Source organism: Ochotona curzoniae, unplaced genomic scaffold, assembly GCF_017591425.1.
Source record: "Ochotona curzoniae isolate NIBS_2020 unplaced genomic scaffold, NIBS_Ocur_1.0 contig_2210, whole genome shotgun sequence".
Lineage (NCBI taxonomy): Eukaryota > Metazoa > Chordata > Mammalia > Lagomorpha > Ochotonidae > Ochotona > Ochotona curzoniae.
Genome location: NW_024465369.1, coordinates 21,684,323 through 21,701,804, shown reverse-complemented (window position 1 = coordinate 21,701,804; position 17,482 = coordinate 21,684,323). Strand labels below are relative to the sequence as shown.

At 39.3% G+C, this 17,482-nt stretch overlaps 1 protein-coding gene across 1 annotated transcript in view; it reads left to right on the top strand.

Moving 5' to 3' along the window:
* Positions 1 to 16,396, top strand: part of CCDC148 (coiled-coil domain containing 148) — a 197,272-nt gene extending 180,876 nt beyond the window's left edge. Inside the window, exons 13-15 of the mRNA XM_040971994.1 lie at positions 6,688 to 6,805; positions 10,925 to 11,065; positions 16,250 to 16,396. Coding sequence (XP_040827928.1) covers positions 6,688 to 6,805; positions 10,925 to 11,065; positions 16,250 to 16,396 — 406 coding nt within the window. The remainder of the gene's footprint in view (positions 1 to 6,687; positions 6,806 to 10,924; positions 11,066 to 16,249) is intronic.
* The last annotated feature ends 1,086 nt before the right edge of the window (positions 16,397 to 17,482 follow it).

Genomic DNA, 17,482 nt, shown 5'->3' with positions numbered 1-17,482 from the left:
TTCTCAGTTAAAGCTGAATGCTGATCTGAGTAGGTAATTTCAAGAATCCTAGTAGGAAGAGGCTGGTATCATCCCAACATCAATGGGAAAACTTGTCTGAAATTGTCCCTGGGAGGTAGAAAAAGGCAGCCTCCTCTCTACAGGTATCCTGTATTTAAGGGATTGCAACAGAGGTAGTGTCACCTAGGGAGCACTGGTTTTCAATTAAGAAAAACTGTTGAAAGCAGTAGCTAAGAGCATCATCAGGTGGGGTGTGTGCTGCAGTGGAAGAAGGATTTTCACACTAACATTCTTTACACTTGCTAGTAATTAAAAAAAGAAGGCGTTAGGCTAGGATTCTAGTTTGTTTTAGTATAGTTTTTAACCCAATCTAGATAACACGCATCTTTCTGCCTGTACCCCAGTTTGTCATTAGAAAGTAGCCTAGGGAGATTTTGATCATATGTAAAGATATAAAATGATTATAGAGACAGAAAGGAATCAGTAGATCAAAAAGATAAATTGTAGCAGCAGGGCATTTCGAGCTAATTTGGGGGGATGGGGTAATATGATAGTTGTAGCATTTTTCCTACTGCCTCTCCACATTGTGTCCTGTTTTCAGGCTCGGAGTCCGAGGTTCAAGTCTTTGATATTTCTGTACCTCCAATTCAAGTGCACTCAGACAGTGAGATTGGAACTGATTACAACCAGGAGGAGAAAGTACTTCACTCTCATTTAGGGTTTTTTGCTTCTACTGTGACAAAATATCCAGAGCTGCAACAACTATTTTCAAAGAAAATGGCTCTTACCTCATTTCTAAGTTCCTTTCCTCCTCCTTTGATTTTCCTCAAGCCATCCCTTAAACATCAGCCTGTAGCCCAAGGTTTGTCATTTCTGTCATTAGGATGAGCCAGAGTTGGCCCAGCACAAGGACAGTTTTCTAAAAGCCATTGCTGTAACTGCTCATCAGTGATGCTGATCCTAGAAGGCCCTAGGATGTGTTGGACCTTGGGATGTGGGAGGTGAGGGGGTTAAATGATCTTTTCCTGTATGTCAATAGCACCAAGCAGGAATTTCTAGTTTGGGTCCGTTCCCAGACATGTAATTTTCACATTCAGCATACACAGATGTACACCCTACCTAGGTAATAATTTGTACATGGTTATGTGTTGATAGCCACAGTCGAGTGGAGTTTCTCTAATCTGTATATTTATCTGAGCCATTGTTCTCATAGTCCACAGAGCTACAGGATCAGCACCACTTGGAAGCTCAGTCAGGAAATGCAGATGTCTGCTTTGCTCACTAGGAGTGAAATCAGGGACCTTGGAGGCAGCTGGGGGAGTCTGCATTTAACCAGCTCCCCAGATGATTCTGATGTTAGCATTGCAAACCACTAGCATTGAGTCTTAGCCCAGCCCACTCATTGGAAACATTATGCAGAACTTTGAAAAAAATATACCAAGACTGGGACCCTACTACCAGGTTATGAAATCATTAGCCTAGGGAGAGCTCCTGAGAGCAGGTTTTTTATTTTGTTTTATTTACGAGTGAGCGAGAAAGCAAGGAGCTCTAATCTACTGCCTCACTGCTCAAATACCCACGGGATTGGCAGGAAACTAAGTTCTTGAGCTATCACCTGATGCCTTCCTTGGTGTGCACTGGGACTGGGAACTAGGGCTGCAAGTTGAACTCAGACGTGATATGGCACATGGACATTTTAGATTCTAGGCTAAATGCCAACCACTGATACCAGTTTTTTAAAAATTCCAGTGTCTCTACTTAAGCATTAATTAAGCACCATTTTACAGCAATCTAGAAAGGGACTTTATAATTTAGTAACCTTACGGTAAATCCAAAAGTAATTTATTAAGAACAGTTTTGTGCATTTTACTGGGGTGCTGACTCAGGCATGCCTATACCACTCACAAACCACAAATATTAAAAAACAGAACAGGGACTTTGTTGTCCTTCTCCCGACCCTCTCCCCACTGTTGTGCCCTGAGCACTTAAGGACTTTGTTGTCCTTTTACCCCCCCCACCCCGCTGTCTCCCCCACTGAGCACCTAGAACAGTGTTTGGCACGTAGTAGGTGCTTAAATAACCATTGTCAGTCAACGGGGTTCTGATATCCTCACAAAAGAACCAGTAGGTGCTCGGGACCTGAAGAATGCCCTCTGTTTGGGGCTGGCATGGTTCTGTGCACTGTAAGCCCTCTTTGTTCTTGTCCCCTGCCCGTCTGTACCAGGATGTTACTGTTTTGTATCAGAACTCACATTGCTATTTGCAGAAACGCATCAGGGCTCATGGCCTTGGCCAGCACCACCAGAGAGGGATAGATGGGCAGTGAGGGTGTGGGGGAGCCCCAGCCCCTCTTAGAGGGGCGATGTCCTTCGATGTCAATGGCTGCTCAGGCCATTTCCATTTTCTGGCAGCCTTTTTCCTCTCCATTTGAGAGGTGCTGACACCTGGCCCACCTGTTTTGATCTGTGCATTTTTCTCCTGCTGAGGCACCCTGAGGCTAATGGAGGGGTCCCCTCAATTTGATGAGAACAACTTTTTGAGTAGGATTTGAGCCAAAAGTGAATTTTCCAACAGGCAGAAACAGGTTTCCCAGGAGGCTGCTGCTGAAACCCTTCTGGCAAGTACCTCTTTAATGATTTCTTTTTCTCCCTTGAGTGAGCCATGTGACTTAAACACTAAGTAGCAAGTGTATTGTAAAATGCTTTTAATTCAGGAAGGAAAAATTGCTTCCCTAAAATATTTGGTAGTTGGTGGTAGGGAGTTTGATGTTGGCTAGAATACCCTAATTAAGATATGTCTTCATAGTCTTTTGGTTTAATGCTTAAGTTATTATTATCATTATTATTTCAGTTGCAGAAATTGCCCCAGGTGTCATTTTCCAAAAGTCTGCCCACCCCACCGTCCTTGGTGTAGTGATACCTTCTCGGTTAGACTAACGTGAGCTGTATTCCAGTTGAGAAGGTCAAGATTCTCTGCGGCACATTCATAATGTTGCAGTTCCACTACTTCAGTGAAGTTTCTCCAAAGCCAGGGCTCAACATGTCTCCAAACCATTTGCGTCTGGGTCCTCATTTCTTGCAGCACAGTATACACATAAAAAGTCTCCTAAGTGACATATAAATTCTGTTTCTACATGAAAGCTTTGCTGTCCCTTCAACTACACTCAGTCCCGGTGGCTTAAATAAAATCCCGCTCAGATTATTGTTAATGCTGTGCCTGATTCTGCAGCAGCTGTTGCTTTTGCACAAAATGATGTTTCTCCTCCTCCAAGAGAAGTTGAAAATGACTCTTTTGCAGCATTTCCAACATGTGAAGATTCAGGCGGCACACAGGAGACTGAGGAATGAACCCATGGCTCCTGTTTGGGAATTCAGGGCACAGCTTTCAAACTATTGAGTTTTGCTACTGCCCAACATTGACTTTCATAGCAACAGTTTAATTTGAAGAAAATCTGCTACCTCAAATGGCTAAAAGTATTTATGTGGAAATTTTTCCAAATGACTGACTTCACTGTGTAGCTGTTTTCTTTCCCTATGAATAAGTGAGCATTTGGCTCCTGCCCAGGAATTTTTCTGCATCACTTCTCTTTAGGAGAATATTTTCTATCTGGAGCAGAAGAAAGAAGCACCAAGAGTTTCCCTTTGTGAATGGAATATTGTTTGAATTCACAACATAGCATGTATACGACCGAAGAATCTGGATATGAGTCCTGTGTTCCCTGGTTTTCCAATGGCGAATCTTCAAGGTCGTCAACGTCACCTTAGGCATCACTCCGACGTGAATGTCACCCAGATGAGCTCTGCACTTCCTCTGTCACAGCCCTGTCTGTGCTTCCCACTTGGCTCAGTCTTACTAAAGGAGCTGCCTCCAGCCCGCTTCCTTCCTTAACCACATCTCATTCTAAAAGCACTCTACCTACTATTCTTGCCTAAGTCACCAAAGACTCCCTGTTGTTCAGTTCAGTAGCTGTGTGGGAAGCTCATGTTTTTCCCGTGCACTTGGATGCCATTCTCTCTAGTTCCCTAGGGCCATTTATCTCCCTCATTCCCCTAAATTATTTCCTCTTTTTCTGTCTTTCTTTAGCATTCATTTCCAGGTCCACTTCTATTCTTCCTCCACATTCTCACTGTGGATTCAGTCTTAGTGGTTTCAGTTCCGTTCTGTTAGTATAGACTACTTGCCTATTTCAACATTCAAGGTCTGCTGAAGACAAGTCTGTGTCTAAACCCACTTCCCTCTCTGCTTTGTTTCTCAAGTTCCCAGACTAGTGGGAACACTAGTGTTTGCTGTACAAGACTGAATCCTTCTCTCTTCACCCATACAATAGACTAACATTTGCTATTTATTTCCTATACAGCTTATACATTCATGTCTTCCAACTTTTTATTGATGCTCCCTTTATATCTACTGCAAAGTCAAGAAACCATTAACATTGCTCTGGTCTTGCCACCCAACCAGTGCCTGTGTTAAGGGCACTGGAAGTTGTTTTTTGTTTGTTTTGTTTTCCTGCCTGAAGCATTCTCTTTACTCTCTCCCTCTCTCTCTGGTGAACTCCCACTTCCTTTTCTGTGTCAAATTCAGAGCTTCCTCTTAGATCCTCCCCCAAGTACCTCACTGTGTTATCAGCTCAACTACCCTGTATTAGCATTGCCTAGGTCTTTGTATCACTATTAGATTGTCAGTTCTGTGAGGCCAGGAGCATGTATGTATCTGATGCTGAGGTTGTACTGTGAGACCCCTGCCCACCACTTGGTGTGTGGCAGGTGCTCAGTAAATACCTTCTGGATGAGTAAACCTCCTAGTAATCCGTGTGTCTGCCTTCCGACACAGATGTAAATGCCTAACTCTTGTTTACAATTTCTTTCTTGCAAGTCAGACTTCCCTGACTGGAACAACTATGATTTTTCTTTCTCAAAACAGGTGAAAACCTTATGTCTTCACTATTCCAATTTTGATGCTGAAGCAGCTGGAAGGATGGCCAGAGTCTTCAAAAGGCATGAGGGTTTTCCTTCTAACTTCTATTCCTCCACTTCTACTCGTGCTTCTGCTTCCCTGCTAGCCTGGGCAGCAGTCTGTTTCCCGAGAATATTTCTCCCCAGGAGAGAATCTTCCTAAGGAAACCAGGGAACTGCCTGCCAGGATCTTCCCTCCAGTGCTGCTCCAGGCCTTTCAATAATTGTTCAAAGCTCACTCTGTTCTTGCTACATTGAATTCTTCCCCTCCCCAAAGCCTCTGAGCCTAAGTGAGGCCATGGAGGCATCGCCTGTGCGATTCCAGCCCTGAACTTGCTCTCTGCCTGGAAGACAGCATCCTCCTTGCCCTCTGCCCTTCTTGCCTCTCCCAGTACTAACCTGGAGATCTGGCTCAGATGCCACCTCCTCCATGACGTTCTTGCTATGTCCAGAAAGTTCCTCCTAAAATCCATCTAGTGATCTAGTGATCATCTCCAAATTCCCAGTGGACTTTATTTGTGCTTCTCTTGAGGCACCTTAAATAAAACATCTTGTTTTGTCCTTACACATGTTTTGTTGTTTATTTCATAGGAGCAAAGTCTTTCTCTATAAACATGTTCTCTAGCACAGAATTTGGCATGCAATGGGTATTCAAAAGATGGGGAGTTAGGTGGAGGAATCATAGCATAAGCAGGAGAACAAAATGGGTCACTGCATGTGGGGTGGGAGACCAAGGGTAAGGCTGGGTGCTGTGATGTCTAAATGAGTAAAAGCATATAAAATAATTAAGATCAGGTGGATAGTAAGCACTCAAGAAATGTCAAAATCTAGCTATGAAGGGTCTACAAAATGACTTGTATGCATGTGCAGGTATGCATGCTAAGGGCAAAAGGCATTTGTGACGGGTGCTACAAGGAATGGTCAACTTTAGCCAGTAATGATGGATGACAGAGGCAATGGCCTCAGACTCCCCTGATACGCCAGGAGCCTATGAAGATGAATGCCTGTGGAAATAAATCCCATTTCTACAATACAATTGAAGAATGATTTGGGCAAGAAGATGGGAAGGGAGACTATCCAAAGAGAGGCAGTGGAGAGATCTCAGAGACCTGAGGGATATTAACCAGTGTTTAAAAGTGTTTCGTAAAAAAAAAAAAATTATTATTTTAAGGGGGTGGAAATATAATTCTAGGAGAAACTCATGTTTTTGCTGCCATCTACAGATGTCAAAGTGCAATTTTTACAGATTCTTAACACACGCCGTCTCAGGGCATTCTGGACAAAATGGGTGGTGATCTACATGGTTTAGTAAGAAAAATTTATTATAATAGCTTAGCTTCTATATCTAAGTGCATACATGTTTAACAAGTAATGTGACTTTTGGCATGTTAAAATGTATTAAAATTTATCAGAATATTGTTTTACTAACCCAGGAGTATGCCAACAGGTCAGTTGCATGGTGGCTTCCAAGGGTGCTTTGTTAATAAATTCAGTGAGAAATCAGATGAACTGAATTTTACTCCATGCTTTCCTGCATGTCTCTGGTTGTTATTTGAATGACTGCAGATTGAATTTTATATAAGTTTTTTTTCTTCTATTGTTTGGCTATGAGCCCAAACTGTGAAACTAAAGTGTGACAGTGATGTCACCTTTGAGGTGCCTCCCTCTGTCGTCACCCGTGGTATCTGCAGGACTGTTACAAATCCTCGCTGACCTCCCTGTGCTCTCTTTAAAGGGTCAAATATAGACAAGAGTTATTGGAAAAGCGTTTGATGGAGAAACGGGAGGCAGCCCTCCAGGAAGCACATGAAGAAGAAGAGAGAGCAAGGCGGCTGGAGGCCCTCAGGCAACAGGTGGTTTTCATTTGGAAAGTTTCATGAGTGGTTCATAAAATAATAAGTTTCTAAGTGCTCTTAATAACATTATTACTGGGCCTTAGTTCATGACATCTGCTGCATAAAATGTCACTATTCCAAATTGAGACACTCAGGTTGATTCCTGGGAGCAATTAGATTTATGTTGAACTATTTCCAGTTTTTCAGTATATTAAAAGAACTTTATTAGCACCTTTTAAAAAAAAAACTCTCAAGAATTAATCATATCCACATCACCTCTAGTTTACGAGTTGAACTGCATCCATTTGCAACAGGAAACTCTAGGTCTAGTCCTAAGATGTTCTTGGCCTCACAGAATGTGAAGGAGTAAGATAATTCTCTCGGGGTAGGAAACTCTGTTTGAAAGTATTCCCCAGTGCATAAACATATTTAAATCTTAAAAAAAAAAAAAACCCTTTTTGGGCCCGGTGTGATAGCATAGTGGTTTAAGTCCCTGCCTTGCACGCACCAGGATCCCATATGGATGCCAGTTCTAATCCCGAGAGCTCCACTTCCCATCCAGCTCCCTGCTTGTGGCCTGGGAAAGCAGTCGAGGACGGCCCAAAGCCTTGGGACCCTGCACCCGCGTGGGAGACCTGGAAGAACTCCTGGCTCCTGACTTCAGATTGGCTCAGCTCCAGCCAATGTGGCTGTTTGGGGAATGAACCATCGAACAGAAGCTCTTCCTCTCTGTTTCTCCTCCTCTCTGTGTATCTGCCTTTCCAATAAAAAGAAATAAGTCTTTTTTTTAAAAAAAAAAAAAAAAACTTTTTATGGATAAAAAAAATCCTCCCATTTCCTTGCCTAGTAAAACTAGGAGAAAGTATATGAAAGTAGACTGTAAAAATGAGGAATCTGAGAACTTAGGATATGTGATAAAGTGGTTTTACATGCTTATTTCTCAGAGCTTGATCAGAAAGCGATTAGTTCAGTTCACAGGCTCAAGGCTCTCCCTTGATAAGTCTTTTCCGAGCTCCTAGGGAATGGCGTCCGTGTCAGTGGAGGGAATGTGGAATTGTCCTCTGAAGTCTTCAGCCTTAGTATAACCTGCTGGGTGTTCACTAGCAGAAGAGACTTGTCTCTCATTTACTCCTCTGAGCTGCTTTCCTCAAATGAAGAGTAGAAATAACAGCCAAATAGGTTTGTAGTGATGCAAATTCAAGTTTGTCAATCATTTGCCAAGTGTGAGGTCCAGTTTTAAAGACCACTGTGGCTTTTTCTCTCTCTTTTAGCTTTCTCTTTTTCTCTTTCTCTTTCTGCCTTTTAAGTTAATAAAAATAAATAATTGTTTTATATATAATGTGCATTATATACAATAAATTTTATATATAACATAATATGCAAATTATACACAATTTATATAAGATAATACACGGTTTTATTATATATTGCAAATATATAATATGAAATATATAGATATATGATATATTTAAATGTGAACTGAATATTAATATATTGCAATATTATATATATTCTAGATATAATATAATTGATATATAATATGTATGATGGGTAATAATAATATACATAATATAAAAGTTGTTTTTTTTTTTTTTTTTTAAAGATTTATTTTTATTATTTTTTCATTGGAAAGGCGGATATACAGAGAGGAGAGACAGAGAGGAAGGTCTTCCGTCCGATGATTCACTCCCCAAGTGAGCGCAACGGGCCGATACTATGCCGATCCGAAGCCAGGAGCCTCTTCCGGGTCTCCCACGCGGGTGCAGGTTCCCAAAGCTTTGGGCTGTCCTCGACTGCTTTCCCAGGCCACATGCAGGGAGCTGGAAGGGAAGCGGGGCTGCCGGGATTAGAACCGGCGCCCATATGGGATCCCGGGCGTGCAAGGCGAGGACCTTTAACCACTTGCGCCACCGCGCCGGGCCCATAAAAGTTGTTTTTTAATAAAAGCAATAACAAAGGCATGCTTGCCAAATGCTTTCTCAAAATCCTGAAGTTAGCAAATGCCAAGCAAAATTTAAAACATGTAAATTTGAGATAGTATAGTGATATATATATATATACACAACTGTTAAAATTTCTTATTCTTTGATTATATACATTATAGAGATTAAAATCATAGTAATGTTATTCCTATTAACCCTACATGCTACAAAATTTAAATTATCCAATCATTAGAAAAGAATTGTGCAGTATTGCCTTTTGGGACAGGACTTAATACCAGAATTACTAAAATGCTTTTTTCTCAAAATATGTCGTTGATAACTGCAGAACACATGATTTGAAATCCTTCCATATCAGGAGGAAATGTCTGCCAACTGTCTATGGTCAATACTTAGAATTAAAGCGTAAGATATTTACATAGTGTCTATAAGCCATCACAGTATATTCAAACTCCAGTTATTTCACTACACTTTCTGAATGATCTTAAAAAATGTCATGTGCTTTATGATAATTGTTAAATTTTGGAACTGACAGACAACTGTTACTAATGGTGCATATAATTTACCAAATCAGTGGCTTCTTGTCATTAAGATGTATGTTTGAATTAGTGGCTAGGACAGGGATATTAAATGACTGTAGCTTTTCATTAGCAGGAAAAATGACAATTTATAACAATGTCTGGAAATCTAGCTTCCTGGTACAATGTAAATTTATTCTTCTTGCCCGATACAATACCAACACATTCAAACTTACCCAAAAGTCGTGGACTCTAAACTCAGCTTAATCATATTAAATAGGTTTGTAGAAAGCTCAAAGGGATTCCCGTCATAGCCATAAACTACTGGAGTTTAAAGAGAATAATTGCTCTTAACTTAACTATCAAGATAAGTGCATATGTGGATTTTATTTTTTAACTTATTGTTATTGGAAAGTCAGATTTACAAAGAAAGGGAGAGACAAAGAGAAAAAGATCTTCCATCTGCTGGGTCACTCCCCAAATGGCTGCAACAGGTGAAGCTGGGCTGATCCAAAGTCAGGAGTCAGGCGCCAGGAGCTTCTTCTGTGTCTCACATAGGGGTGTAGGGTCTCAAGGCTTTGAGGCATCCTCCACTGCTTTCTCATGCCACAAAAGCAGGGAGCTGGATGGGAAGTGAAGCAACTGGAACACAGCCAGTGCTCATAAGGGTGCCAGCACTTGGAGGTGAAGAATTAGCCATTTGAGCCATCGCACTGGCCCCCAAGTGTGTGTATTTCTTTCTTTCTTTCTTTCTTTTTTTTTTTTTAAGATTTATTTATTTATTGGAAAGTCAGATATACAGAGAGGAAGATCTTTTGTCCGATGATTCACTCCCCAAGTGAGTGCAACGGCTGATGCTATGCCTGTCCGAAGCCGGGATCCAGAAACTTCTTCCGGGTATCCCACACGGGTGCAGGGTCCCAAGGCTTTGGGCCGTCCTCAACTGCTTTCCCAGGCCACAAGCAGGGAGCTGGATGGGAAATGGAGCTCTCGGGATTAGAACTGGCACCCATATGGGATCCCGGTGCGTTCAAGGTGAGGACTTCAGCCGCTAGGCCACGCCGCCGGGCCCGTGTGTGTATTTTCTATATAACATTTACTGTAAGGGTTGTCATTTGGTCTAATGGTCAATATTGCGATTAACACATCTGTGTCCCACATCAGAATTTTTGCATTTAATGCCTAATGTCAGCCCTTTGCCGGGATACACCCACAGGCTCAAAAAATTCCCTGCCACCCAAGTGGAAATCTTGAATTGAGTTTCCAACTTTGGTCTAACACAGCTCTGGCCAATGTAGACATTTAGGGAGTGAACTAGCAGGTGGAGTGTTCTGTCTTTCCCTCTGTCTCCAACATAAATTTCATGACCTTTTTTCTGATTTTTATGAGAATGATAGATTTTCATCTGAAATTATGAAAATATTCAATCATTAGCAATTAGATTTGTAGTATGGCCTTTTAACATTTTCTTTCATGTGTGTTTTAACTCTTTGTATATCTCCCTGGTCTACAACTAGATTTCTATGATCTGGCTTGAATTTAATATTCTTTCTGCTCTTTCCTCTGAGGCTTCATCTTTAAAAAAAACATTCTTTAGTGGGGATTACAAATTAATAATTTTGTCCAGAAATGTTTAGCTTACTTCAGGTTGGAAGTAGCCTTGCTTTCTCATCTTCCAGGTTGCTGTTGTCGCTGAATTCGATCCTGTTAGAATGATGTCAGATACAATGGCATCCAAAGCTAGGATGGATACTGAAATGCAGGAAGAATTTATTCTTCAAAAGCCACTCTTCTCATTGAACACATACAGTGAAAAGCAGGTAATTATGGGGATACATATCACTGACAGAAAAACAACGGTGATGCTAAGAAGTGTACGTAAGTTTGTGTTGTCAGATACTAAGGGTTTTCAATTTGCACATTGCTGCATCACTCTGATTAGCATCATTTTTACTTCTAAATTATAACACATAATTATTATATAATTCTTACTTTGCGTTACAGCTAGTGACTTTAGAACAAAGCAATTTTCCTAAAAGTGTTCTCTCCCTGAAAACTAATTTCTAAATTTAATCATTTGAAAAATTTTATTACTGGCCTTATATATGAAAGACACGTAAATTAATAGTGTGCAATATCAACTTATCCATTCTTGGTGGTAACAATAGTCTATCATTACAATGGGCAATAAACAGCTTACTTTTTTATGGTATCAAAATGTTAATTTTATTACATTTGTTGGCAAATTCATAATTGCTTATGACAGTACAGTGGTAGGTTTATGACATCACAAGTTTCTTTAAACAATATAGGGTTTATGAAATCACAAATGATTATAGCATCACAATGATGGTTTATATCATAAAAATTGATTCCACCATCACAATTATAGGCTTAAGATGTCACAGATAGTTCTTATGATATCACAATTCATTATGAAAGTACAATGATAGGTTTATGACATCACAATTAAAACACGAGAGTTAGTGACATCACACTGAGAATATACTTTAATGGAAGACTAGTGAAAAATCAGAAACTTCCTGCCTTTATTTTCCCTGTAAAATTTTTTGAGGCTTTTTTTTTCTAAAATCTATTTTGTTATTCCATGATACAGATATATAGTAACTGTGTAGTAGAGACTTTCACATACAGATGTAAAGCTACAATATAATGTGCATCTCTACTTCCAAATCAAAGGTGGACTCCCAATGAAATTTTTGGATGTATCTTGACAATAAGATGCCAGACTCTTTGCTACAATATCAGGATATACTTAAACAGTAGAATGGCGCACTATGGCTGATTGTGAAGGACTACACTGTTGTGATGACATGGAGAAAATTAGTGGAGGGGTGCAGGGATTTAGGGAGGGGTATAGGGAGATGCTGGAGCCTAATTTGTAAATTTAAAAAATGCAGACTTTATAAAATTTTATTTGAAAAATTTTGGTTTTATTATTTAAGAGTTTCCCTTGCATTAAAATTTGTATTTAAACTAATGGAAAACTTTTAAACAACCAGTGATACTGGCATGACAAAACAAGTACATGTTTTCAGAAGTGAAAATGAACAGAAGGCAGTACACTGGAACTCATGACAAAATAATTCTGGGTGCTATGGAGTTACATAGCCATTTCTAGAAACTTAGCAGTCATTGTAGTCTGTGCCTATAATTGAAAGGAGGCTTTAGAAAGATTGTTTAGATGAATGGTTGAAGGAGTAGAAATAAGAAAGGAAGACAGATGAATAAGTGGATATTCCTGACATGAAAGGAGAACGTAGTTATTAATTTTACAAGTCATAGCAAGAGAAGCTAAAAACTTACTTAATTTATTTAAAAATCAGGAAACTTCATCCATTCATCTATTGCCCAAGCGATTCATCATGCCTCTGTTATGCACTGCATACTTTGTAAAAGAACAAAAGTATGAATAATTCATTCACTAACCATATAAACATTTATAGAAAACACACTATGTCATGACATACACTGTATTTTGATTTTATGTGAAATACATGGCCTACCTCCTTGCTTTGTGGAGGAGGCAAGCTAGTACTCTGAGAGGGGAAAAGGCATGTACAAAAATTATTTTACTTTGAGGAACTCCATCATGGTGATTTAAGGGCTGTGGCAGCTCAAAGGAGCTACCTGACCAAGAGTATCAGAAAAGAAATTTTGAGCTCTGTGTTAAGTCAAGGATTTTTGGTAACTGCAACATAATTCACATCAGAGGATTTACAACAACCACCACCATAATAAAAACAAGGTTGAGGAGTGTGCCCTGTTGAGGGATTCATTCTAAGAATGTATAGAAATTCCAGATACTGAAGTAGGGAGGGAAGCTAGGGTTTGGAAGGATTGAAACCAGAACCTGGAAAAGTCTTAGAATGCTGAGGTTAAAAAAAAAAAAAAAGCAAGTTTTATTGAGCATTTAAGGGTAGAATGAGCCTTCAGTGTAAAGTGTAACAGAAGGGTAATGTGGCCAGTCAATCTATGGAAGTAAGACTGGAAGCATGGATTAGCATCAAATCCAAAGCATGGTAAGTTTTGCTATTTACTCGTTGGGTACTTATTCTGTAAGCAGTCATGAGACTCTGAAGCAGGTATATTATGCTTTAACTATGTATATTGAGTGAAAACCTGGTAAGAGCAGATTTGGGATGAGGTCATTGTAAGATGGCAGAATCTTCAGAGCAGTGAGGAGAGCGAGGACAATAAATGGTTCTGGCATGGAAGCAGAGGGAATGAAAGAAGGGACAGTGGTGCCAAGTTAGCTGTATTTTGGATTCGAATTCACATCCATTACCTGCTGACTGGATGCCCTTGAGTAAGCTACTAAAATCCTTATGTTCTTCATCTGTAAACGCATGATTTGCAAGGACCTTGCTGTTATCAGAGATGATCAGTGTCAAGTGCCCAGAATAAAGCCTGGCACACACTAGTTATTCAATAAGTTACACATGGTCTTGCCATTAAGCATGTGACAATACAGAAGGACTCAGGGAGAAAAAGTTGATTATTTTGGTTTCACGTTTAGGGTGACATTTGATACTGTACATTTGCAGGAAAGCAAGTCACTGCTTCTAGATAGAATTGAGGAGGTAGAGATATGGATGGGAGGAAGGTCTCAGTTTCACTTGAAGTTTACTGAAAAAGAGAATAAACTTTAAAAATGAGCTTATGACAGTGGAAGTGAAGAGAGAGTTGGATCTTACAGATAACCTGTACACAGATTGGACATGGATCCTTGGGAGTGTAAGAGAGTGGCTAGGGAAAGAGCAGGAGAAACAGGTCAAAAACACAGAGCTGTTGCTTCTCAGAATCAAAATCCTGTTTATCTTGTCTTCATCCTCATCATTTCCTCAGCCCCAGGTCTGACCTGTCACTAATTTCTATTGATTTTTCTTTTCATAGTGTTCCTGATAGTAATTGCTTCCTTATTGCTAGCCAAGTTTAGACATTTATTATTTCATAGCTAAATAATTACAGGAGGCTCCTAACTACTCTCCTGGCCTCAATCTTTTCTCTTACACAATAATTTGTTTTGAGATTAGGAACAGATAATTTTTTTTCTATGTAACCACGATGTTTATGTTACTTTCATGCTGAAGACAGAAAACATGGGTAGGTATTTTGGCACAACAGGTAAGCCACTGCACATAGTTTTGGAGTACCTGGGCTGGATTCCCAACTCTGCTTGCTATTCCAGCTTCTAAAGAGGCAAAAAGTAATGACTCAAGTATTGCATTCTGGCAACCGCATGGGAGACCTTGATGGAATTCTGGCCTTCTAGATTTTGTGACACAACCCTGGATTTTTGGGTAGTCAACCAGCTGATAAGATTCTCATTCTCTCCTCCCATCCCCTCCCCTCCCATCCCCTCCCATCCCCTCTCCTCTCTCTCTCTCCCAGTCTCTCTCCCTATATCTCTGTCTTTGGAATAAATAAAGTTAATTCCACATTTTTAAAAACAGCAGAAATACTATAGTGACTCTCAAGATGCACTGACAAGGACTGCAAGCCTTTGACGTTCATTCCCCAGACTGAGAGGCATCGGTACCCAGGACTCCCCAATGGTACACATGCTCTTATCAAATTGACCTATTTCACCTCTGGGTTTGTGCCCTCCTTTACAGGTTAGATCTTTCCTCCTCTTTGAAATAGAATAAGTTGGACTTTAGAGTTAGATCCTCTTTACTGAGATCATCCTCACCCCACTATCCAAATAGTATATATCACTTGTTGCCATGAACTGTGATTATGTGTCTTTATTCTTATAACTTTTGTTCATTTAGGAGCTCCTGGAAGGGGTAAAGGCGACTGATTTAGACAGTTTATAATCCCATTCCCTAGAGGGACTTTCAAGTCCATAGAAAATGCTTCTATCGGTAAAATCCATACAAGGTCATTTTCTATCATCCCAAGCAATGTCTATTGGCATTTAATACTTGTAGGAGGGGAAGAAGAAGGTCCTCTCAACTACCAGTGAAAACAGAAATTGAACTACTCATATGTCTACTCCCACTTAGAATCAGACTGATGGGGACATTTCTAGTTCTGTTTCAAATAGAAATCTGGCTTTGGGGAAAAAAAATCTATTGATTTTTTTGTTTTTCAAGTGGTGGCCATGTGTTTAAACTTAGTTTACATATTGTCAAATGGTGGAGAAATTAAAGTGTCTGTTTAAAGACAGATGCACAGAGCTATGGCCTAGCCTTTTTTTTTCTTCAATCAATGATTGTGCTGTATGAATTTAGCCAGTGATGAAATAATACATAAATGACAGTACAGAAAGTAAGCTTCTTTGACTCTGACTTTTAATAATTTGAATGTTTTGTCTAGTTTATACCATGAAGAGTCCTCATAAAGTTCATGGAAAATGTGTAATATGAAAATACCATGCATGTATTTCATTTTTTTTTTACCTGAAAGATAAACTTACCCTTTAATTCCACTTTCTGCTAGCTTTTGAAATGTTCCTGTAAGTCTATACAACCTGTGTTGCAAAACACTAATATGTCAATAATTGATGATGTCACATATTTTCTTTTAAATACAGATTTTACAGGGAGGGGAGAGAGAACAAGCTCTCTCATCCACTGGCTTATACCCAAATGGCTGCAATGGTCAGAGTTGAACTGATCTGAAACCAAGAGCCAAGAGCTGCTTCTCAGCCTCCCATGAGGGTGCAGAGGCCCACGGACTCGAGTCCTCTTCTGCTGCTTGCCCAGGCCACAAGCAGGAAACTGGATTAGAACTGGAGCAGCTGGGACATGAACTGGCACCCTTATGGAATGCCAGCACTAGCAGGCTATGTCACTGTGCTGACTCCAAGCATTTTTCTTAAAAATAACCAGAAAGTAGTTACCACATTCACAAAAAGTATTGTCATCTAGTTGTTTATCCAACAAAAATATATTATGCAGAGAAATGTGGAGCTAAGTGATGGTTTTTTACTTTGGTTCAATGAATTGTTGTTTACACTGTATTTTATTTTACAGATAATTTCTGATCCTAGACTTCGTGTGGAATTAGCACTTAGAGAAGCTGGACTTCATAACACATGTTATGCCCAAGAGATTTTGCCAAAAATCAGTCCGCAAAAACCTCCAAGAAGGGACATGGAGTCTACTGTATTTAAAAGCTAGATGTTATCCTCAAATCCTCTTAGATGTAAGCCAATTTTTTATTTAAAAACATTTATATGGATAGCAATCATTGAGGCTATCCTAATAATGATACAATATGTCTAAAATAGAAGTGCTGATATCTATTAAAAGAACTTTTCCTGTTTTGATTTTACAATTATATGCACTCTTTCCTAAATGTCTTTTTATTTATATAACAGAAACAAATTTAATGTATTTTATACATACAGTTTTAATTGTATGCCCTCGATTCCTCACTCAATCACTGTCACTCTCTCCCACACCTCCTTCCTCCCTCCTTTCTGATTTTCCATTAATTTTTGTAAAATGTGCTGCCAATGTAGAAGCTTAACCTTCCACTACATAAAGACTTCAAGAAGTAGGAAGTAGATAAACCACTGTGTTGCAGGAGTATAGATGAAGGTTATAAATAATAATCAAATATCAAAATGTAAGTATCTTTAAGTCACATAAAATCGTCCTAAATCCACCAAGATTATGGACCTCAATCATGGCACATGCATTCCAAATACTATCGTTTAATAAACTGCGTTTTAGAGTTGTGTTATTTTCCGGAAAGAGATTAAAATAATAATTTGTGAGAATACCATATGTAGCTACTACCTGCTAGCATTCATTTCCACTTGTTGTTTTAGAATTTGACTTTTTAATTATGAAAGCTTCATTATCATTAATGCTTTTATTATTTCTTGATTATTATAAGAGGAGATTCAACCTTCTTCTAAATTTAGAAACCAATTTGGTACATCATGTTTACTGCAAACCAATCATCCAAAACAATTTCATTTTGCAAATTAGCCTTAAGAATAAATTAGAAATTAGAAATAGCACTGCTAGCATGAGAAATACCTCTCTTGGTCTGGAGAAAAAAATGCACTGGTGTGGTTTGGAAGGAATGTTTTAAAATTTGTAACATTTGGAATGTTATCAAATGTTCCAAATCGTTAAACACATGGATAATTTTATAGAAAGGAAAATTTCAAATGAAATTCAAGCATAAATCATGTTTATTTCGAAAAAGTAGCTGCTCAATCAAATCAATGTCGTTTAACATTTGCTGTTGTT